We start from the raw sequence: 26,055 nt of genomic DNA, 5'->3' as shown, positions 1-26,055 counted from the left end.
ATATGAGGGAGACCAGACAGGCATGTGGTAAGATGGAAGTAATGACTAGATAGAGGAGAGGAGAGCTTAGGTATAGCTTTGTGAAAATAATGGGAATGGAAATTTTCTAAACATAGCTCAATAAGTAATATAAAGCAAACATGAGAAAGAGGTAGAATGAATGATTATAAATAATTTTTCTGCTCCCCTTTTAAAATGCTTTCTATCATTGCATAACTGAAATAGCTGTCCTTCTAAATATGTATCAGATATTTGTATTAACAACTTGTATATAAGAGATGAAAAGTGAAATTGAAAGTGTTAGTTGCTCAGTCATGTCTGACTCTTTGCAACCCATGGACTAGAGCCCACCAGACTCTCTCTATATACTATATGTTTATATAAATATGTAAATTGCACATGAGTTAATTTATTACCCCTGTGTTTTTTTTTCCCCCCCTTACTATAGCAGACGTAAAAAATTCATTATGGGATTCCTTCTTACTAATCTTAGATGCAGCTTTCAAAAGGTATGTTCCAAGCAGACATTAACATTTGATCAGTTGTCACTAGAGTAAAAACTATTTGACATCCTATCATTTTATCCATGAAAGTCATGTGTTAAGTAGGTTGGTAATTTAGATGTAGTAATTCTATGTATTATTGCTAACCATTGAAGGAGAATACTAGTGGCCGTGAGAACCCAACATAAGAGTTTATTTCTAATGAATGGTTACTGATATTTCTCTTACCTTCCATGCGGTCCTCCATGCTATTCCTGATTAGAGAAACATTTAGGAATCAATGTTAGTTGTTTACTAGAACTTAAAATAAAACATGTGAATTGGATGACCAACAGGTAAACATTAGCTGGGCATTATATTGAAGAAACTTAATTTACTATCTGTTATGCATTGTTAATAATAAAAAAGTATATCCTTCATCATTTTACAAGCAACTCATTTTTACAGTGAGTAGATTTTTGAATAGCTGGATTTGTAAATAGCTGTGCAAAATACCAGGTACATATATGGTTTGGTAGTAGCCAAACTTCCAGGGAAAACTTGAAGATACTTTTGTTCCATGCAGTTAATTCCTGGTATTTATCTTTGAATTCTGCATGATCTAAAGCTAATAACTGACTTCTTTGTATATGATAATATTCATGGACTGGAAAATGGTGATAGAAACCCAGATATTCTGAACAAGAGTTTTTCATCTATGAATTAAATAATGAAAAATATACTTAGTAATCCAGTTGATTTATATTTGAGCAATATATAAATTATCTTCATAAATTGAGAGAAAAACCATTTAGATGATTAATCAGACTCACCTGAGGATAAGAAATTCTTTGTAATTTTCTGTATATCATTTCTGCTTTAAAGAGAAATTTTATAATGTTTTGAGCATATTTAAACATTTTATCAATGTTAATACTTACCAATATTTATTAAACTGTGGGCTCTGGGGATTAATTTATACTTGTTCACCACCCAGAGATTCAGACTTAATTGCTATGGAATGAAGTGTGTGTTTGTTTGTTTTCTTTTCTTTTCCTAATATATTCTAGGTCATTCTCATTGATGACAGGGCTGAGAAATACTGAGCTAACTATTTCATTGACCTTTATAACAACATATGAAAATAGCAAGATAAGTTTAATCATCCTCTTCAAAATAAGAGAATGAAATGTAGCACAATTATTGTGTTTCATAGGGATTTGAATTAGTCTCTCTTTGTAAATGAGAAACATGATTGTTGAGTAAAAACTCTTTGTCTCCAGTGTCTGTTGCCAAATGGATATTTGATGTTAGAAGATAAGAAGGTATATTAAAATAAAGGGATTCTATGATTAGGCAGAATTCTTAAGGTGTCATTCATCTTAATTGTTCTTTCTCCACCTGCAGAATGGGACCAGACATTTAGGGCCAATACTTTTGTAACATTATTTTATAGTGAGTTATAAAACCAATTAATATTGAAGGAACCACACCTACAGCATTTCATTGATGTAAAATACTCAGGGAAAATAAAAAATGCAGTTGTAACAAACATATTTTGGGCAGTGTTTTACCAACTGAGTTCCATAGGTTAATAGTTTTAAATTGTTGCTCTTCAGATTCCTTGAGGATTTTAGGGCCAAATAAGTTTAGGAAACAACACAATACTCCTCTTTTACTTTACAGTACATTCTTTGAAATCTTATAATAAAAAGTTATGTTACCTTGTTTAGCCTGACATCTCCCCAAAACATTTAAACTCAAAGACATGTTTTTTTCATCAAATGAGACTTGCTGAAAAACAGCACACACATGAGTTTATTTTGTATGAAAAATCTGTTTTAAGAGGGTTTTTTTTTTGAGAATTTCATGTGTGTCAAGTACATCCCATACAAATTAGGTATTGCATCTACTTTAGAGATGAGATGCTCTATTCTTAGAAAAGTAATTTTTCAAGCGTACAGTCAGTGACACTTCTCTATTTCTGCCAACTGCTTAGTAAAATGGAGTTTGCATAAAGTTTGAGCTCTTTAAAAAGCAGGCATAACGTTTTTCTTAAAGTTTCGCCAACTGCTTAGTAAAATGGAGTTTGCATAAAGTTTGAGCTCTTTAAAAAGCAGGTGTAACGTTTTTCTTAAAGTTTCCTTGAATATCTGTTTTCACTCCTTTATTTAAATAAGAAGTGAAAGTAAAAGTGTTAGTCACTGACCCAGTGGACTGTAGACCACTAGGCTCCTCTATCCATGGAACTGTCCAGGCAAGAACACTGGAATGGGTTGTCATTCCCTTCTCTAGGGGATCTTCCTGACCCAGGGATCCAACTCAGGTCTCGTGCATTGCAGGCAGATTCTTCACCGTCTGAGCCACCTCTTTTCAACTAATCATTTAGTTGATGAGATTAATACAATAGACTTTAGACCCCCCCAAAATCTATTTTTTTGAACCAAAAAAGAGATTTTGGTTCAAAATTCATTAGTTCTATGACTCTGAGGTCTGAATTTCAATTTCCTTTGTGTTAAAAAATCCATTTCACCATATGACTGGAAAAATCAAATGAGGCAGTGTAAAGTGTCAGGTACACACTAGTCACTCAAGAGTTCCTGATTTCTGTTTCCTTTTCAAAGTATTTTTTTTTATGAAAATGTATTTTCAATATTACAAAGTAGAGGCATCTAAATTACATTTCCTCTAGCTGAAATTTGTACTGATGCTAAGAGTTAGTAAACCAAATATTCAGAATCCCTGACAGTACAGAATGATGATTATATAATGTCTACCTTTGCGATCTACAACATTTACTATTTATCATGCCTTTTATTCAAAAGAATAGTGGTGGCTCAGATGGTAAAGAATCTGCCTGCAATACAGAAGACCCAGGTTCAGTTCCGGAGTTGGGAGAATTCCCTGGAGAAGGGAATGGCTACCCACCCCAGTATTCTCACCTGGAGCCTTTCATGGTGGGCTACTGTCCATGGGGTCGTAAAGAGTCTTTGACACAACTGAGCAACTAACACCTTCACTTTCACAGAGAACCTAATTCTCCCTTGGGCCAAAGTTTCATTGGTGACTAATTCTCCTACTTGCCAGTTTGAGAGGAGGAAAAAGAAATTGATCAGGCAGCAGATACAGGACTGCATTTGATTATATCACATCATTGGCAAACTTTAAGGGCAAACACTAAGTTATAAATTTAATTTTCTGTTTTCTTGGAAATAATGAATCAATTCATAGATACCTCAGATGGCAGCAGTTTTCTGAAAACATAAACAAAACAGTTTATTGCTTTATTTTCAGCTTGTCAGAGGAGATTGAAGGGGTGGGGATAGTAAAGGTCCATGTTTCAATTATTATCCTGCAGTTGAAATACTGTTCCCAAACCAAAGTTTGGGTATTACCATATAATAACAGTGACTACATCACTTATTGTTTACTGATATTTTTTATTGAGGTTTGTAGCTTATGATTTTACATGTGATTGTACAGAAGATTTAAGGGGGAAAAAAGCTGGAAACGTACAAGGGAAAAAAATCCAATAGATTGAAATCTGGTAGGTGTAGATGATAATTTTAATGTCATGTGTAAACATATGAGAATGTAAGAGACCAAAGCCTGCAATAGCTATATTCTAGTTTCTAAAAAAGTGATTTTTCTTATCAATGAGAAATGGTTCATTAGTTGTTAGTTTTTAAAATAAACTATCATTTTTCAAAAGATGTATTTTGAATTAGACTTAATGCTTGGCAAGTGGGAAAACAGTATGAAAAAACTTTTCTAATTATCCTTCCATTTTCCAATATATTCACAGAAGCCATTAAGGGAAATCAAGTTGACCCTCTCTACAATTCTTGACTTTGTAGTTCATAGGCAAAGATCAGTGTTAGAATATACAAATAAGACTTGTTTATAAATGAACACATTCTGATTGTCCACAGCTGCTTCAAGACGTATCATCTTATATTACTCAGGATGGTACAGGAAATCTCTATTTTCAAATGAGGCATGAAAACCAATTTTAAATGTTTTTTCCTAATATCTTGATTCATGATGTCATTCAAAACATAAGACATGGTGACAAGTTGAAATTCAAGGCATTAAAAAATGTACTAGAGGACAAGGCAGTGGTCAGCGTAAGAAGACATTCTGTTTAGTCACTGTATCCTAAGTTCCATCCCCAAAGACCTCTACCTACTACTAAAGAGTTGTTGTTGTTTTGCCATTTTTTTGAGGTCAACCAATGTATTTCGTTTTGAATCTGGCTCTATTTTACCTGCTCCACTTTTAGAAGAATCAGAGGAATTCTTAACATTTAAAAGCCAATTTAGGTATGGATTTTAAACCTATTTCCTTGCCAATATATGGTGAAATTCTGCACTCTTGGGCCATTGAGACAAACTTAACTCCTTTAAAATTTAAAATTATCCAATATTGGGCTAACTGTAAACTTCAATAACCTTTCCCTCAGACCACAAAATGGAACATTTTCCTTTTAAAATTATTCATTCTGAATGACAATGTTTATCTAAATAAGATCCTTAGAAGGCATTACTTTCTTCTTCTTTCAAGCTATTTCCCTTGGCATTTTAGAATGAAAGCAGCACTGGGAACTTTTAGACATACTTGGATTATGGAGTACTTTGATAACACATCATGTGTACAACTGTCTGCAGAGTTTTATGAATTGACTACAATAACTGAAGAGAGAGAAGGACTTGAGAGTGCTATTTTCAGCATTGTAATTATTTATATTATTCAGTCTCAAAGTTTAATCATATATATATATTTATAATGAATTGATTATTGTTTGGTTATGAATTGTTTTGCACAATGTACATAATTCCAATTAATGTTAATTTAATGTTTATTAGAAAGATTCATAATAAAGCTCTAAAAGGTACAAGGCTACTAGTAGCATTAACTATGTTGACATACAATAGAGTAAGCAGACTACAGAGTGAGTGTGAATTGAGGCAAAAATACTTCTATTTAAGAGACATTTATAAAATATTCATGTTTCCTTGAGACAAGACTAAACAAGAAATACCTAAAGAGGGTTAAAAGTGTTTAGTGTTTTCTGTGGTAAAAATTATAATATGGTAAACCTAAATTTGATTTTTTTCAATACATCAATAACATTTGGTACAGTGTTTAAGATTTTTATCACTCTAAGTAGTTTTATTATTTTTTCCTGGATAACTTTTCTCTGTATCTCTAATTTAGTTCTAGTTACCTCACCATGAATTCAACTTGGTTCTGCTCTTCTGTTCATATTGTGGTTGAAAACACTTTATTACCTCAACAGAGGTTTGTTTCCTTATATAGTCTTCTATGACTTCTTCACATAAATCAGAGTTCTCCTTTCACATGCCTTCTTAAAAATCATAGTTTGTATTTACCTTTGAAATACTCTAAGGGGATATGAGTTTAGAAAGATTTGTGTGATGTCCTATTAAGAGACAGAAATATTGAAATCAACACATTTGAATAATAACTTAAAGATCCTAGATATTAAAGAATTGCTGACTTTTAACTTCTTAAGAATAGGGAATGGCAATAACTTTATTTCAAATGAGAAGATGCAAAACCATAACAACTACCTGTTTCATTGCAAAAATCACAAAGTTTGCAGTAATGTAGACAAGCTATTTCCTCAGCAAACAGGAAGTAAAATAAATGGCATATGGAAGTATGTGTACTGATGAAAGTTGACTGATTTCCTTTTTAAAGCAAAAAGGAAGTAATCAAGTTAATTAGCAAATAGGAAAGTTTCTCTTATGGCCTAAGCAGTAAAGAAGAAGCTATCGACACTTGAACTTATTTTAGTCTAGAAATGAAAATTTAGATATTTGTCAATATTCTTCAGATGATTATATATGGACCTTTTTACTACTGATTACAAAATTGAATTTATGGTTGGGATCCATCAAATCTGTTTTACAAGCTCAAAGATGATTCTCATGTAGAATTCATTTGCACAAAAATGCTTCCATAAGCTATTTTGCAACGTTGCTGCTTCACTTTTGTGCTTCCATGTTACTAATTTATGTGTAGAAATCTAACATAAGACATATTTAAAGTATTACTTAGAAATGCATAATAATTACTTATACAGTGAGCTATAATTAGGAATTGCTAAACATGAGCTAATTAATTCTTAATATCTTGATACTATTATTATAGTACATTAGGGAGATCATATATATTGCTATTTTATCTAAAATATATATTTGTTAAAGAAGAAAGGACATTCTTGTCAGTATTTTCAGAGTTACTCAAAATCAAATCAAATTAGGATTTGGGTTCTTTTTTTTTCTTTCTAAAGTTTTCTCTCTCTAAATATGAACTGATTACATACTAGTTCTACAGTGTTTTTTGAAAAATGCCATAAGCAGTTGCACTTTGGTACAGTATTGATGGACAACTTCTAAAAAAATGAGTTATTCTTTCATTAATAGGCGGTGATAATTTTGAAGTCGATCTTTAGACAACCTAGAAGAAATATTTTCCTCTCCCTTTTGGTCTCCACAACCGAGCAAAAAGTTAGTCTTTGAAGTTTTTAATGTCATTTTTTAAAGCAGGCAAATTACAATGGATTTGAACAGGTTTGAGGGAAAAAGCTGCAGATATTGCCTGACTTTAAGTTTATGGGTTCTTAAATAATTCATTTATAATATATGCTTTTTTCCATTATTATGAAAACTTTTGTTATACCAACTAAGTTAATATTTAAAATTTTAAATATGAAATCTTAAAAACCTTTCCTCATAATGTCAACATTTTTAGACTAATGGTAACTTAAAAATACAAATCATAACTACATTTTAATTTCAGTCATTATAAATTTGTATTACAGGAGGTAAAGGGGTGTCCTTCACCTGCATTTAATTACTACATTATATTGACTATTTTTAACCCAAAGATAATTTTTCATGCCAGTTATTTCTTGCCATTATGATTATTTTAGCATAACAATTTATTATTTAACTATAGTATTGTTAATTTCAATAGAGTGAAAACAAAAGATGCTCAAAAACTTAACTGGAATTCCCACCTATTTCTCCTCACAAAATTTACATTTCTCCATAAATATTATCAATTAGAAACATGGGCTTTGCAACAATCCAACATTTTCTAAATCAACTGGACATGAGGTTTGTAAGCTAATGTCCTATTAAAGTATCATGTGAAACAGACCTCAAAAAGGAAACAAAATTGTAAAATGTTATAAAAATGTTATTTTACTTGGAAATAATAACTTGTTTCACTGACATAACTTTTACTTCCAGCTCTCCAAATAATGTGCAATGTAGTATAGTATGTTTGGTGAAAATTTTTTTTTGATGGAAAATCAGATAATTACACCAAAATATGCAAATAAGAGGGTGATGAATGTCACAAAAGTACTGAAAATATAGGGTCAGCCAAATATGATTAAGAAAATTTTAAAGTTATTATCAATTGCCACACATGAAAATTCATGTGAAAGAAGATTCAAATTCAGGAATTCAACCCTTGCTAGTGTAAAGAGGACTAGAGGAATATATGATAGACATACACAAATTTCTATTGAAATGTATACATAATTAACTCTTTCATCCACTATTTTGTCTTCACTATAGTCACATTCAATCTGGGGAAATAATCTCTTCTTGTGAAAGTCTTTGGGATCTTAAGTCTCTCTGAAAGCACACCAATTATGATGAATGAAAGTTCAAAAATCTGACCCTTTCATCTTGACATAAGCACTTGGTGGTTACCAACAGGACTGAATGGCTTTCCACATCAGTCTATGTATTCAAGTGATCTCCTTCAACTTGGACTATGTAGAGCTGGGAGATTATCAGCTTCAAATTTCCATATAATGAAACACAAAAAATAATGGTCAGGGAGGTAGCAATAGCAGAAAATCAGAATTGGCATCATCAGCAAGCTGAATTGAGGTAGTTTCCCCATTATTCTGTGAAACTAGCTTCTTATTCATGGAGCTGTTTTCATATAGATTACTGTTGGATTGACACAACTAGCGTAAGTACTCATAAATCCACAGACTACATTCGTGTTTCTGAAGTTACCTTAAGCATATCTAAAAGGCATTCTTTCATTATCAAATGTATTCTATGTACCAGATAGACTAACCACCTTTTAGAAGCTAATATTGCCATATGTGGTAACTGAAAACCTAATTACTCATAAAGCTTGTGGTTCTCCTGTAACTTAGAGACAATGTGTAGACTTAAAAAATATTTATATCAAGTGACTAAAAGGAATGATGCATAAGATATTTTGAGGTGTTATTAATTTAAGGTTATGATGTACTCTGGCCCAGTACAGAATTTTTTCTTTTGTTTTATATTAAAACTGTATACATAGATTACTGGCTTCTCTCTAAACTACTCTTTCTAATCTTAATTCAAGAAATTAACTTATAGGTGGCTGATGTTTAAATTTTTTGAAAAAATAAAGAAAAAATCACCAAGAAATAATATAATACAATTAGAAATTATAATTTGGCAAATTCATTCTAACTTTGCCCTAGGAGGGTCCCCATACTTGCACACTGCTGGTAAAGATTCTTCAGTAATTGGAGATCTAGAAAGTTTCTTTGAAAGGACTTTTTCCCTCTCATTTTATCTATACATAGAAAAACAACCAAAAAAATAGCATAAAAATGTCTCATGTTTACAAAATAGGTATTCTCGTTGCCATTATTCTTGTATTTTTAGCCAATGGAATGAATTTAAATATTCAACATCAAAATGAAGAATACAAGGGAGGAAAAAATATGATCCTTCTTTTCCAAATACTTTAAATCTCTGATTGAAGCTGACTTTTATAATAAGCTGTGTGACTGAAGCTGGCTTATAAATTAGCACATAGTAATCTATATATTAACCTGCTTGAAAGTAAGTTATGCATCTTATTTCAGCCAACATAAAAATGCCCATCTCATTTTTCTCTCATACTTTGTCTGCAAAAACTAATTTTGTGCTTAGTTTATTCACCTAGGCAGACTGATTTCTTTAGCATGGCTCATTTGGACCACAGAGGATTAGCAGAATTTATATACTGAAAACAGAAGGAAAGAAAGGTGAGAAAAATGAAAAGAATAATTAATCATATAGTACATACATCAATACGATATCTTCTAAATCTCAATCAGTTGTTTATTGGTTGGCAAACAAGTTTCACTTTTACAACAAGTATTAGTAATGAGGTCATCCAACTTTGAGACCATACAAAATGGATCGTAAACTTAAAAAAAAATTATATGTGCTGCTAATTTACCTCTTATATTCCTACATTACTTAAAATCCTGTCAAATAAATAATTTTCCTGTTAATAAACAGAAGAGTTTTCTTTTTTAAATCACTTCAAAATAACTTGACCTTTTGATTCTTTCTACAATTGAGTGAATTTCCTTTAAAAATTGGTAGTGCAGGTGCCCACTTGGAGATCAGACTGAGTATTCAGCACTCTCACACCTATGGGATACCATTTTTCACATGCAGAAGCCCCACTAGTTCTACTGACATCTCTTGACTTCTAGAATCATAGCTACTGTCTTAGTGATGAACTGCTTGCCGAATATGCTTTGCATTACAACAGATGTGCACTGTAAACATAAAAGTTCTTCCTGCTCTAACTTGCAAAAATGCTCTTGGAATTATTCTGACTGAATAAAGATATATAGTGAGGGAAGGAAGTCTAATTTTATTTATTTTATTTTTTTGTAAAAAATAATTTGTTTGCATTACTAGAAAATGATTCTTATAAAGTGATAGCTTCATTTATTTATTTATTTATTTTTTGCCAGGTGAAATTTTAAAGAAAAAAGGAACGAAAGAAAGGAAAGAAAAGAAAGAAATGAAGAAAGAAAGGAAAGAAGAAAGGAAGGAAACTTTGCTCTTACTGGTAGACAAACTTGCAAGACCAGCACGAAAGAAAAAGAAAATTTCTTTTTTTTTCCACTACATTAACAGGACTCAAATTCTGGAGGAACAGAAAGCAGACTACATGTGCAATGCTAGTATCTGTACATTACATAGAAATTGTTCAGTTTTTTTCTGCCATTAGTTTATCATCAGTTAATACAGCAAATCATAAAATATGCATTTAGCATATAATTCTAGAATTCTCCTCCATTTCATTATCGATTTTGTTGTTTGATTTTGTATACCACAGCTATTCCCACTGTGGTGAATTCAGGTTGTGAGTGACTAAAAACCACTATGTGATACAGTTTGCTTTGCTTTTATGTTTGTGCAGCACTCCAGTCTAGATGCAGCATTGTTACTAACTTCAAACAAGTGTTCTGGCCTTTGAAAAAATCAGGTCCTTGTAATTATAGTAACAGAGCATCAGAGATGTTAGAACAAACACAACATAATTCAACAAGGCCACAATGAGTGCCATTTTCTTCAAATCTCGTTCATTAACATAATGAAGTCTCCATCTTGGGTGTGGGGGGTGAAGGGCAAGAAAGGAGAGGGCACAGGGGAATTTCAGCAGTTATCTTTCTCCCCTGGGCTGACCTAAAAATCCCCGTTTAAAAAAAAAAAAAAAAAAAGGAGTCTGAGAGTTTGTGTTTGTCGTTCAACAACAGCATAAAGATTTAAAAGTACACACATTATTACCACTGCGTATATCAACTCAGCACAGTCTATCAGGTGTTAGCAGTCTTGTTGGCTTAAATTTCTGTCATCTTCTATAGGCTAGTGACCAAATGAGCTGGTCCTTTTGAACTTCCCTCCGGAGGGGTCCCATCTTTGTTTGGAGGAACTATAAACCCATCACTGCTACCGCGACCTAGCTGGTAGTAGGTGTGCAGCTGATGGACGTGGTTTCTGGAGCCGAGGTTTGGCATGCTTTTGTAGTAAACATCTTCAGCATCACCACATTTGGCCGGTGGGGGTTCGGTCTGGGTGCTGGTGGTAACGCTCTCTGCAGTGGGCACACCAGCCAGCGCTGGCATGCTGGTGTAGAGAGAGTCCCTATGGGGTGACTGGAGATCTTCTGTGTGCTCGTTGGTTAGCAAAGGGAAAAAGCTCTCACTGTGGTCTTGGGGGATCCGCCTTCTGGTGTAATGATGTAGCTGATGGTTCTCTGTGGAGTAGACTCTTGGGGGCAGCAAAGGAGCATCTGATTCCTCATGAATCAATTCCAGGCCCAGACTTTCCTCATGGTTAAAGGAGGTGGCGTCATCCAGGACAATGGCATCATCTTCACTCCCACTGCCCAGGTTGTTCACCAGCTTGTTCATCAGATTCCTGTTCTGTTCGCTGGAGCGCTCATGGTTATTCAGGTAAGATGGGATATAGTTGGAAGTGAGTTCCTTCAGAATCTTTTTCTCTAGGGCGGTCTCATTATGGTTATAGCCACGGTCTATGATTTGCACACAGTTGCTCAGGTATTCGCCACTGGCAATGCTGTAACTATTGCCATGGTTACCATTCAGTGGTAGAGTATCCATGACACTTGTATCCCTGGCATTGTTCAGAAGCCCCTCTGAAAAAGATCACAAAACATTATGACATTCATGTCCAATTGGCGATAGAACACATACACAGAGACACAAAAGCAAAAACACCCAACTATGAAGTATGTATAAATTGGTAGCAATTTTAATTAAGTATAAAATGTTCAGAAATAAAAAAGTACTATTAAATCTATATGTACATATCTATATAAATATATACACATATACTTGGACAATTGATAGAAATCTTATAAATAGAAAATAAGTATTTACAGTAAATCTCTAAAAGAATTTTAAAACTATAAATTTGCACAAAACACTATAAAGTTCGATACAAACATTGCCTGACACTATTTGAAACATATTTGGTTATAACTTAGGAAAAAAACACAAAATTTTCTGTAGTCATTCACAACTTTCAATTTATACACACCAAAGTCAATCAATAATTTATTACCTTTTAAATTTATGTGTTGTCTTAACATTGAAATAGGTATAGAATTAACATAATTCATGGTGTGGTACTTTGAATATACTAATCAAAGTAGAAGATTCAAGCACTGTCTAATAATTTGGTATGTAATTTTGTAAAACTGAGAAATCCCTATATAAAAACCACAAAAGGATTATGTTAAATTTGTCAGAATGATATAGTTTTGAAATAATGCCTAGGTAAATAAATGGCACATCAAAATAATTTGCAAATGGGAACTTTCAAAACAGAAATATTTTGATTTACTTTCCAATTTTTTTCTGTTATAAGCACTTTGGTTACTATTATATATCCATTAGTAATTGTTAGGGTCATTAGATAATTTTACAAAAGAATGTATAAAACATGGGGATCTAATTCCTAAAAACATAGTGTCAGTATTTAAGGTTCCATTTCATAATGAGTGATGACTTTGTGTGCATATTAAACTTTGGGTTTAAAAGAGATTAAACATCATATTCTGGGAAGAAACAGCTGCAGTGATATAAATCTGACCATATGCTTCTTCAAGGTTTTTGCATTTTCTTGAATGAACAAGAATCCAAGAATCAATAATAATTACATAAATTATTTCAAATGCAACCACAAAATAAAATAAAACACAAACATTTAACCAATACTGCTAAATGAGGGTACTTCTTTATAGAACAATTGTTTTTAAGAATTCCATTAAACTTCTCAATACATCATTAACTTGTGAAAATATAGCATTCATTCTATATCTGTGATGCAGTTATGTTTACCAAAAGTGAGCTAGTTCATTTAATAAAGTGTTACAAATATATCAATTTTTATATGGACTTCTGATGCATACTCTGTATTCAAGTAACACAGTTTTCAAAAATAACAATGCACTGAATACATTAAAAAAGCAGCCATCACAGACATAGGGTGAAGCGATTTATTTTCATGTTATAAGATATCTTTGAGACAAATCCACAATGTTAAGAAAAAATAAAAGTAAATGTTTTTTAAAGGGCCATATGTGATGGGTGATTGCTGCTGCAGAGGCTGCTATGGTATGCTTGATGGTTATGGTTGAGCAACTGATGCATTGAAACGTGTTTATTATTTCTGTTGTCAATGCATTAGGTACGGGTTGAAAACAGCCATACTAAAAGAAGGTGGACACATTGTATATGACATGTATTTGTGTGATGGAATGTAGTAATGAAAATTAAAAGTTTATGACTTACTTAGCAAAAATAAATGCTTAATTTAAAAACAATTTAACTCACACAAACATTACATGAGACTTAACAACTATGTTACGTGACACAATAAAAGAATCAGACAACAAAAGCGTCTAATCTCTGTTAACATATATTTATATAAGTTGATTTATAGGTTCTTTAGTTTTTAAATTGTGAGATGAACTGTTTTTAATAACTACATCATCTATATGTGATGCAATAAAAGTGAACTAAAAAAAATTACATTTGATATGCAATGTTTAGCTTTACTCCCATACTTGTCTCTCTGTAGGGCTCTAAACGACAGCATGGAGAAAAGGAAAGAAAAAACAACAAGTAAGCTTACAGCGACAGTAGAAGAAACATGAGTAAAAAGCAAATTGATGATATGCAGAAAAAAGAGTCAAAGGAAATAATTCCACTGCCCCAAAATTCATGAGTCTGTGTTACATGGCTTATCATAATTAAAAATACTGAAATGTTAGAAAATAAGAAACCCCCATAACACATGCTAATAAAATGAGTAATAAGCATTTAGTCAGTTTGTAAATTTCAAACGAATACACATTTATTTTAAAGTTAAAATTACCACACCAACCAAAAAGAGTAAAATCCTGAGGGCAAGCCATGACTTTTTCCACAACTTTAATTCAATATTACATATATATTTGTGTGTATGTGTTAGGACATATTTGCTTCTAAGGAATGTCACTTTAAGTTTTTTTAAGTTAGAGTATAAGTAAATTCTTTAGTTTGTATAGCAAGAAAAGAAAAACACTTTTCTTAGTTTTTCTGTTTGTTTTCTTATGTATCTTCTCATGTACAAAGGTTATTTTTTCCCCACTGTACCTATACAAATACTTTCTATCATTTGTAAATAATACTGATCAATACTGTCATTTCTGGAGCTCATATTCAAAAGTTGTATAACTATGGAGAAAGAACAATGTTAAATCCAACCATTATTCTGTATCATGAAAATGTGAAGGGAAAAAATACCAGCAATCAATATCAAGTTTTCCTCTGGATTGTTGCATAATCATATGCATTCAAACATTTTAAAAGTTAATACTTTAAAAACAACTATAAAAACATTATTTTTAAAAATTCTCGTATTTTAATCTAGTCAAAAAACTGCTCTTGCTGATTTTCTTTATAAGAGGATTAAATCATCACAAAATAAAACCCAGCAAAGTCACTGGGCTAGATAATTTCAAGAGATGCAGACTTGTTACAATTTAACTACTGCTTTAGAGGTACTGTTTTTGTACTTTAAAAGTTGATTTGCTTCTCAGCAAAAGTCCAACAATATTTCAAAATGCAGAGAAAATTTCTTTTAAAGAAAAAGAATTTGAATAAAAAGCCAAATTAGTATAGCAACAGATGTAAATTGCTTGTAGGCTCATTATGGCCCCTTCTGTAAACGATAACATTTTAGAAGTGGAAAGCACAGGAGAGGTTAACTGAAGTTCAGCTCCTGCTTTGCAAGATGAGGAAGCTACAGCCAAGAGAGACTGAGCCTTATCTAACACCCCTCTGCTAACAGTGGCAGAACTGGGATCAGAAAGGGAATCTTGATTGACTTCATGCACTACTCTCCTCTACCTCCTTCTCTTCACATCCTGCCTTAGACTTTGAAAGCTGTAACAGAATATTTAATTATATACTTTATACTATAACTTTGTATTCTTGACCACTATAATGTATTCTTCATGTATCCCATCCTAAAGACATGTCTTTCTTTAAAGTTTTAGAATTGAATTAAGTCACCTTAAAATGTAAATTAACTTGTAAAAGCATGACTTCTCTATATATTACATTTTGTTGGCAGGTTAATCTATAATAAGATTTATCTAACAAAAACTGAACTATCCAATATTGATAAGAAGATAATGGTCCAGAAATACTATGCATGAATTTTTAAATATTTCCACAAAGAGAATCTGAATCCAATCTAACAAAAGTGTATTATTCATTTTTGTTCCTAAGTCTATATGCATCAGGAACAATATAATATATCTTTACATATTTTAAATAAAGGCATCAAAAACAAAAATGGATACTTTAAATCCAAATGCTTCTTTGCTTGGATGGCATTGGTATAACAGAATTAAAGGACCAACAGAACAGAACCAAGTCGTAATTCAACACAAACCACTCCAGTACATACCGAGCCACCTATATTTCATGTAAGATTTCACCTTGCCAGTAAGAATATAAGTGCATTCATCTGAAAGCATAAGATTAGTAGCAATATGATAGTCACCAAGTTTTATTTTTGGTCAGTGGTAAAACATCATTTTAAGCACTACCATAGTTTCTTAACATCTTAAAAAATACTAAAAGATAAAGTAGTTGAACAATTCCATTTTTGATTCTGAAAACCAATAATAAAATTATTTACTTCTGTTTTTAAGAAAAGTCAGCCGAATGTAATTTACTGGCATAAACAACAAATCCATTGAGAAGTAACCTTTGTGTATTTATTGATAATCTTAATAGCAATATTCAGTAATAGGCTTGACAGGAATAAAACTTTGGATTTATATGGTATTATTTTAAATTTTGTCATGAAAAATTCACGTTGAAAGTGTTTATATAATAGTGTTCCATCCTTAGAAAAATCTCCTAATTTAGAATGCCAGTAATAAAGTAAGACAAGAAGGCAAATACTGAATTAGGGAAAACATAGATTAATGATTGTAAATTTTTCATTATGTATGACACTAGAAATTATATCTGAATAGTCAGAAGAGCTAAACAAAATGTGTTCTAAACATATTACTTATTTTAAACCAATTTCCAACAATTTTTCATGTAAGGTGAATAATGTAGAATAGATAAAATTTGCAAATATGGTGTAAATCTTCATTTAGTATCATTGAAAACTTAATATGTCAGCACACTTTAAAATGCTTCTAATGACACAGTTATCTGTCATTTAGACTAATGAAAATAAAGAAAAGCCCCAGACAAGCCTCTGTAAAGTCTGCAGAATTGTTCTGCCAAACCACATTTGTTGCATTGTGTAATATACATATCACTGAGTGTTACAACGAAATAAGGATATTGGCAAACGGTAAATGATATAAAGGGGGATAACCACGAAGAAACTTTCTTCTATTGATAGCACTAAGGCTGCTTTACTAGAATAAAAAGGTGACTAAAAGAAGCCAGATTAACTACTTTCAAGTATTTAAAGGATGCCACAGACAGCAGCAAAATGCTTTGCTCATCTTTGTTCGAGAAGGCAAAGCTAAGCATCCTGGCCAGAAGCAAATTTCGGCTTGGTGGAAAGAAAAATATTTATAACAAATGGAACATTTCAACAATTGAATATTTAAGATCGTGAGCTAGGAAGGGCGTCAGAGGAAATACTTAAGCACAGGCTGACAGAATGTCCATAGTATAGCAAAGAGGATTCAGTGTGTTCTCTCCCTTCTTTTAATGTCTATGATTCTTAGGTGTAAATCTTAAGTAACTGGATACAATTAACAGTTTGCTTAATTATTTTTCCTACTGACAAACAACTTGACTATATTCCTGAAGTCACTTCTGAATTATTGGCTTTGACATTTTTGAAATCATTTATAATCACCTTTTGTATCTAACAAGGTGTCACCTAGGAAACTCAGATGATTTTAGAGAGATACCCAAAGACCATGTTGCAACAAACACACTTTTTTTTGGGAATAAACATTCACACCAAGTTTTCACATTCATGCTAGTAATATTTTACCCCTGAGAAGGAAACACACACAGACACACGGATTCCCAAAAAAGGATAACAGACATTTTACTCAAGATTGCCTAGGAAAGTTAAAATATATCTCATTTATCACGTCCAGCTTGAAGGAACTATTGAAGTCTCTTTGTTATAGTGAGTTATTTTCAAATATAATTTTAAATAGTTGGCTCACTGACTAAAATTTTTCTTTTACAAAACTTCTACTTGAGTAATTTTTTCTGTGGTCACTTTACTACTTATGATATGAATATTTTTAATTTCTTGTGCCCTCAATATATTTTTATCTTAAAAAAGGTAGTGTCACATACAAATGCTTAGATTGTAAGTGGTTTTAAAGAGACATGCTTATCTGAGATATAATTTAAAGTTGGAGGATATACAGAGGAGCCATATCCAAAACCCTTGCTGTTAACATGCAGTCACAGTAGAAACAGCATTTCACAACGTTTCTGAGTCAGTGCATATAGGCAATATTAAGACAGGGTAGAACTTGATCTGTTACTGTTCAGTTCACTGTTCTTTCCTCCACAGCTTATTTCAGTGTTTTCCATGAAGTTGATCTAAGTGCTTTCATTAGTACTGATATTTGTGCCTAGAGTGTGCTTCATGGTAGAAGAGAGTAAGATTACTTTCTTGATCTTATAGCATTAAGATTACTGAATCAAGTCTTCTTTATCTTACTTACCTTAGGCAAATAGCTCATTTCTCAAAGTGAATACATAGGTATTTAGTATGGAAATCAATCAACAACAAGAAAAGTACTGACAAACCACAAAACATTTTATAACATTACAGAGAACAAACACATATTGGTGAGTCAAGCATTTGTTTATCAGAAGGAAAAAAATCCATTTCTTACTAAGGAAAACCTAAGGAAAATGGAAAATAAAAGCACCAAGAAGAGTGAAAGGTGAAAAGAGTCTGTGTGTCTGCTTCCAAAAGAAAGAAAAGGCAGGAGGAAGGAAAGAAAAATAGAATGTGGCCATAAAAGCTACATAAAATGGGACTTTCACTTGAAAAAATTAAGATAAACTCCAGCACACCTTGTGCGTTGTACATGCTGACAGAAGGGTTGTTACAGACCGCCGGTTCCCCAAGCAATGTATTATAGGGATTGTTAGTACCATGCGGACGAAGCAGAGCATTGCTTATAAGATGATTAGCCATGGCTCCTGGAGCAGCCCCATAGAAAGACAGAGAAAAAAAAAAAAAAAAGGTCAATCAGGCAAATGTGTTTGAAAAAAAGAAAGGAAACATTTAGAATGACAACAGTTGATATAGTCCTGATTACAGGCAGGCAGCTAGTCAGACTCAAAAATATATGCCACTAAAGCACACATGTTTCCAACAACGCACATATCTGAGTCAATGGGAAAGAAAGAAGATGATTTATAATGTTAAGCCACATTTAGGGTGTTCTCTTTCCCAGAGTGTAAGCAAGAATATATTCCCATGCTTGCTAAAAATGAAAGATTTTTTAAAAAAGCAAAATATAGTCTTCCATATAAATGAAACACAAAACACAAAAGCTTAAAGAAAGTTTAAAACACAGAAAGAAAAGCTAAAATTAAAACATTCATTCAATCACAGAAACCACTGGGTTGTTTCCAATGAAAATAATAAAAGGCAACATTTATGATAAAACACTCATTTGGAGAGCAGTTGTGGACACAACAGAAGATTTTGACATTACTTACAATTCTATGAAGAAGACTTACTCAAATTGAAATAAAATAAAATGCAATCATACTTGTTAGTTCACCATAGTAAGCATTAGGTGAACTTTCAAATCTGGTAAAATGATCATAAGGATATTATTCTAAAATATTTTAAGTAAAATATTAAGTTCATGGTATCAACCATACATCTAATTACATTTTCCATTTTCCAACTGGTGGGTTTTGGCATAGCAAAGTAAGAAAGTTAAACTCTTCCATTTCTTTATGAATAGAAGTACTTAGTCTCTACCACACTGTCAGCATGCATTACAACTTCCCATCTTTCATAACAATTTAACCAAAAAGTCAAAAACTTTAGAAGACAGTTTTATTAAATAGAATTAGGCCATATATGAAAATCATAGATTTATATGCATTTATGTTAGATGATAAAGGAAAATACAAACTGTATAAGGGTAGGGTGAAAGCACTGCATATTAATTTAAATATATATATATATTAGAAAATGAAAATATAACAAATAGAACAGGAGAAAATATTTGCAAGCCAATTTACAAATGTTTGTAGTCCAACAAAGGACTAGTATCTGGGATATCTGGGACTTTGGAGAACTCCAAAAAGTCAACAGTAAAAAACAACCAACAACAAACAAAACCAAAAACAATTCAATTAGAAAATGGACCAAAGGTATAAACAGATGTGTCATGGAAAAGAGTACACAGGTGGCAAACAAGTTCACAGTGAGAAAAGGAGAAAGAATGCTTTAGGAAAATGAACAGGTTAAAACCATAATGAGATATCACTATACACTTAAAAATGGTGATGACATCAAATGTTGGCATGGATAAAGAGAAATGAGATCACTCATACTTTGCTGATGGAAGTATACAGTAGTACAGCTATTCTAAAAAGTAATTTAGACTTTCTTATAAAACTAAATGTACAATACTGTAAAGTAACTAGCCTCCAATTAAAATAATTAATTAAAAAAAACCTAAATGTACAATTACCATACCACCCAGCTACTGTACTATTGGACATTTATCCCAGAGAACTGGAAATTCATGCTGGCACTAAAACCTACAGATTCTTGGCAGCTTTATTCTTAATAGTCCATAATGGGAAAGCGTCCAGATGTCCTTCATCTGGTGAGTGGTTAAACGATCTGTGGCACATCCATACCATGGAATACTACTCGGAAATAAAGCTGAACAACTATCAGTACACATAATGACCTGGATGAGTTGCTAGAGAATTATACTGGGTAAAAGAGACAATTCAAAAGATTTACATTGAATGATTCCATAAATATGTATATGATATTCTAGAAATGAAAAAATTATAGAAACGCAGAACAGATTAGTGGCTTCCAGGGTTGAAAAATACAAGTGGGAAGGAGGTGGGCATGGTCATAAGGGGGCAACGTGAGGCATCCTTGATGGAATGACTCTGTATCTTGACTATGGTGGTGGATAAACAAACCTACTCATGGGGTCGCAAAGAGTCGGACACAACTGAACGACTTTCACTCACTCACTCACTCACTCACTCACTTGTTCTTATGATAGAATTACAGGGAACTAAATACACACACACACACACAAATACAATTAAATACAAGTAAAACTGAAAAAATCTGAGCAAAATTGGTGGGAAGTTTCAATGTCAATATGCTGGCTATGACACTGTAGTATACTTTTACAAGATATTATTGAGGGAAACTGGGAAAAAGGTACATGACCTCTGCAGTATTTCATTACAACTGCAAGTGAATCTACAACTGTCTCAAAATAAAAAGTAATCTATACTGAATGCATCAAATAGGAACATTCAGTTGCTCATAGAAATGTTAAAAAAGTGAAAAGGGAAAACTTTCCATGGCAGTTTTAATTTTTTTTAATCATACTGTTATACAGTAAATTACCAGTCAAATATTTTAACCTCAAAATTGGGAAAGTGAACTCTTGATTTAAAGGACAATAAACATTGTCTTGGGTTTCCCTAGTGACTCAGACAGTAAAGAATCCTCCTGCAATGTGGGAGATCTGGGTTCGATCTCTGAGTTGGGAAGATACCCTGAGAAAGGCTACTCAGTCCAATATTCTGGCCTGGGGAATTTCATGGCCAGACAAAGCTTGTCTGATCTGTAGAACTGAAAGGTTTCAGTTATATTAGGAAATAAGCCATATGTTTACATCCTATACATTCTGCAAACAACTAGCACACAATTTTTCACTTACTATATGCTTGATGAATATTTGTTAAACTTGTATTTCATATACATCTACATGTCTTTACACAGTGAGATGACAGATCTTCAGCTTATTATAAAATGGGTACATCAGGATATTATTTTTCATTGATGAATTAAATACATGGTATATTAGTAAGGAAAGCTAAAATGAGTTGGCTATAGTGGTCTTTCAGATAAGAAACTGAATATTGATTAATCTTAAACACGGATATTGCACAAATTTAAGATAAACTGATTGAGACAGGATTTGATTTGCCCAACATTTTCTATAAACAAACTACCTGTATATTGTATTTATGTAATATTTATTATTGCAACCTTTTCTCAAATAAAAAAGGTTAGTCTTCTAATACAAGGAATTGTTTTCTAAAGTTACTATAAATGAAAATTTAAATAAAAAATGAAAGGTGTAAGAACTTAAAATGAACTAGGGTAAAACAAAAATGTGAAATTATTCAAACTCTTTATACTTTCTCAAGGATCAAATAAGGGTAAGATCGTTATCGCTGGGATTTACATGTGCATTTCTATATATTTCCCTTCATTCCTACACATTATTTAAAGTAATAGGAAAACAAACAGTAGGCTGGGAAGATGGCCTGTCACTTTTTTCCTTACTTCACATAGCTTATAAAAGAAAATATCCCTTTTTTTTCCTATGCCGATGTAAAAGATAATCTGCTTGAAAGTTACCCACAGAAGAAAACTAATTATGAACGGCAATGAATGTGAACTAGATTCATTGCGGTGACCACTTCATAATACATACAAGAAGTTAATTATGCCATACACTGAAAACTAATATGTCAATTTACCTGAACTTAAAAACTAATAAATAATAAAAATACAATTTAAAAAAGATAACCTAGAGAACAAGTAAACAATTGAGTTGGAAAGAATCAAGCATAAGCAGGAAGCAGGTGACTCAAATTTTGTTTTCTGTTTAGAATTTGGCTTTCAAAAAAGCTAATAATAAGAGAACAAAAAGTGGAATTTCATAATGGAATTCTAATGAAACTATCAAAATCTGTACAGATAACCCATCTGGTTCTAGCTTTCCTAGCATAAAGTTCCTGATCTGTTTTTCTTAGGGGTTTCCTAATCTTTAAATAAAGCACTTTCATCAGTGAAATCTACTAATGTAGGAAGACTGAATTTTAAAGTTTTCTTATTAATCATCAATTCCTGCTAAGTTAGAAAAAGCCAGCAATAATAGCAGCAATGGATTGGCATACAGCTGTATTATGATACAGTGTTGCTGAAATGGTACACTATCCATCTCTACCACAAGAGTTTGGTAGGCTGTTTCAAGTCTGAGGGCAAGGAAGAATCAGCTAATAAACTACAGCCCTAATGAGTGACATTATTGGAGATCCACCTGCTGTTGAATCTAAAGCCAGATAAAAACTTAAAAAAAAAAATTAAACTTAAAACTAAAATCAGCTTTCTCTTTACCGTTGGTGTTAAGGACCTTTCTTCCTGATAGAAAAAGAATCACTATTTACATTGTTGGCTTTTTTACTATCATTCATTTTTATACCTCATGCACCATTTAAATCTAATATAATTAGTGTCACTGAAACTGACTTTAGTTCTGAAACCGAAGAGTTATAAGAAGTATGGTTTCAGTTATAGGAACTACAGAGCAGGATGTGCCCTTTGGTGATCAATGTTTTGCAAAGACTATAAAGTTTGGATAAGCTCTATGAGTTTGCTAGTTTGAAAATTTGAGGGCGATATCTGAATAACTCAACAATTATGCTTCATTCGATTAATCTTGTGTAAGAAGTTAATACCTTTTCATGGACACTCATAGCTGTTGTAATCTCAAGAGGCCATGTTTCCTGTTGGCGTGCCAAACAAGTGCAATTTTCCTAGAAAGTGATGCCAAACAAGTGCAATTTTCCTAGAAAGTGATGCCTATCTTTGGGCTTCCTTGGTGGCTCTGTGGTAAAGAATCTGCCTGCAATGAGGAAAGACCCAGGTTCAGTCCCTAGGTTGTAAAGGTCTCCTGGAGAAGCAAATGGCAACCCACTTCAGTATTCTTGCCTGGAGAATCCCATGGACAGAGGAATCTGGAGGGCTACAGTCCCTGGGGTCACAAAGACTGAGCGAGTAACACTTTTACTTTCACAGTACCCACTCAAATTTAGGCATTTAAGTTATACTTATGAAAGATAGCACTGGCTGTACTAAAAAACTCTGCTTGTTGCTAATGCCCAATCTTTTATCTAAACACCTGCACAGAATCTATCTTCCTTCATCTTTTATGTGCACAGTTATGCCTATGTCTTTTCTCTGTAGTTGCATTGCATTTCATTTCTCTTTTGCCCAAGTCTTTTCTGTTTGCTTCTGGCTGCTTCTCCAATTTAACTGGGTCACTTTGAATTCTGATACTGTTTTCCAAGGTTCTGTCCATCCTGTCTTTTCCCTTTCCCTCCAAATAACTTCTGATTTGTAAACTTCGCTTCTAATAACTGTGAAATTGCTGAAGACTTCCAAGAAGATCAGTGTTTACAAACCATCTGTCACTAATTTGCCACTAAAAAGTTAAGCCTACTGGTTAGTCAGTTTGAAGATAGAAATAAATTGATGGTGGGAGGTGGAGAGGAAGATAGTTATAACACTATGTATGGAAAAATCCTGTTCATGTGCTAATTTCACTGTAATGTAAACCCCAGAAATAGAGAATATATAGGGTTTTATTTTCCACTGCTCTGTATCTCATGTCTAGTATAGTCCTTAGGAGCTCAATAAATATTAAAGAAAAAATTTATGTGAAACCCATGATATTGTAAAATATAAAAACTAAAACAAATCTTTTTTTCAATTATAAGCAGTTTTATACTTTGAGTAAATTTTTTAAGAGTGTCATTTGTATAATTCCTAGTGTGATTTCAGTTCAGTCACTCAGTCGTGTCCGACTCTTTGCGACCCCATGAACTGCAAGCACGCCAGGCCTCCCTGTCCATCACCAACTCCGGGAGTTTACCCAAACTCATGTCCATTGAGTCGGTGATGCCATCCAACCATCTCATCCTTTGTCATCCCCTTCTCCTCCTGCCTTCAATCTTTCCCAACATCAGGGTCTTTTCAAATGAGTCAGCTCTTCACATCAGGTGGCCAAAATATTGGAGTTTCAGCTTCAACGTCAGTCCTTCCAATGAACACCCAGGACTGATCTCCTTTAGGATGGACAGGTTGGATCTCCTTGCAGTCCAAGGGACTCTCAAGAGTCTTCTCCAATACCACAGTTCAAAAGTATCAATTATTTAGTGCTCAGCTTTTTTTATAGTCCAACTCTCACATCCATACATGACTACTGGAAAAACCATAGCCTTGACTAGACGGATCTTTGTTGACAAAGTAATGTCTTTGCTTTCTAATATGCTGTCTAGGTTGGTCATAACTTTCCTTCCAAGGAGTAAGCGTCTTTTAATTTCATGGCTGCAATCACCATCTGCAGTGATTTTGGAGCTCAACAAATAAAGTCAGCCACTGTTTCCACTGTTTTTCCACCTATTTCGCCATGTACTGTGATTTATTTCCTTCCAAAACTACACTGATGACCATAATACTGAAACTATTAAAACAAAGATAAATATGCATATAATTACTTGGAAATGGTAAATGCTACCTGAATATTGACTGCAGATAATAATTAGAGGGGGAGAAAAAAACAGCACTGCCTGCCATGAAATACTGAAATTATTAAAGAAAAGACAATATTCATATAATTATTTGTAAATAGTAAATGGTACCTGAATATTAACTGCAGATAACAATTAGAGGGGAAAAAAACAGAACAGACTGCTATGACTCAAAAAGCTTAAGTAGGGTAAAACAGTTTAAGGCAGCTATGTAAAAATAGCTATTCTTTAATTCTTTGACTCACTACATCCTGACTACAGTCTAGTCAGACTTGATTATTTGCTATCAGAAACAAGGCGTTGCTCTTTAATAAAACCATAGGAAAGGAATTAGTATTGAATTTCAACATACATGACTCATCAACAAGGCTGTCAGCAGAGGAATAAGCACAAAATCTTTATTTTTGGTAAAAGTGTGATAGAAAACAAAATAGGATTTTCATATTCCACACTGAAAATTAGAGGTTTTTCTGACAGCTTTTTGTCAGACCCTGTGCTACTGAAAAAGACTAAGTGTAAAATCAAAGGTAGTCATTTTAAGAAGAGGGTTTTTTTAAGAAAAAAAATCTAAATATTGAGGTTTATATAAAAGTTTTTGAATGAGTGAAATTTGAATGGAATAATAGTATATCCTTTTCAAATGTGTAGTCTTTTACTGCAAACCTGCTACATTTCTTTCCTTAGGAAACTAAAATATGTGTTCTGACACTGGGAGGCCCTGAATGACAGCACTGCCTAGGCTAGTTCAATGTGATATCTGTAATTGAGGACTGAAAATCTAAGGCAGATTCACCTGCTTTGAAATTGTGAAGGAAAGAACAGATCTGAAGCAAGATCACAGTTGGATCTCACTTGAATCTATATTATATGATTCAGAAACATAATTCAAACAATGTTTCTTCTTGACAGCAGGCTAACAAAACTATACTGAAAAGCTCTTAAAATAACTAGAACTATCACTCTCTTTTGCCCTTACACTTCATTAAAAAAAAACACACTTACATTCATACTGATCATATTAAATGGGAAAAATTGCATAATTTAAGTCCACAGTGATCCAATGAACCAATTGAATACAACCAT

The 26,055-nt window shown here is 32.8% G+C and overlaps 1 protein-coding gene across 9 annotated transcripts in view; it reads right to left on the bottom strand.

Annotated features, from left to right (window-relative positions):
* Positions 3,906–26,055, bottom strand: part of ADGRL3 (adhesion G protein-coupled receptor L3) — a 945,437-nt gene continuing 923,287 nt past the window's right edge. For 5 of the 9 annotated variants that reach the window (XM_013964654.2, XM_013964655.2, XM_018049500.1 and 2 more), the window contains one exon: positions 3,906–11,984. In XM_013964654.2, the coding sequence (XP_013820108.1) occupies positions 11,185–11,984 (800 nt within the window). In that variant the 3' untranslated portion in view covers positions 3,906–11,184. Of the gene's footprint in view, positions 11,985–13,885; positions 13,938–26,055 lie in introns of all 9 variants that reach the window. The other 4 variants (XM_013964661.2, XM_013964662.2, XM_013964665.2 and 1 more) reach the window with 1 other exon arrangement.

Source organism: Capra hircus, chromosome 6, assembly GCF_001704415.2.
Source record: "Capra hircus breed San Clemente chromosome 6, ASM170441v1, whole genome shotgun sequence".
NCBI lineage: Eukaryota > Metazoa > Chordata > Mammalia > Artiodactyla > Bovidae > Capra > Capra hircus.
Note: the sequence above shows the minus strand (reverse complement) of the source record. Positions and strands in the feature narration are given on the sequence as shown.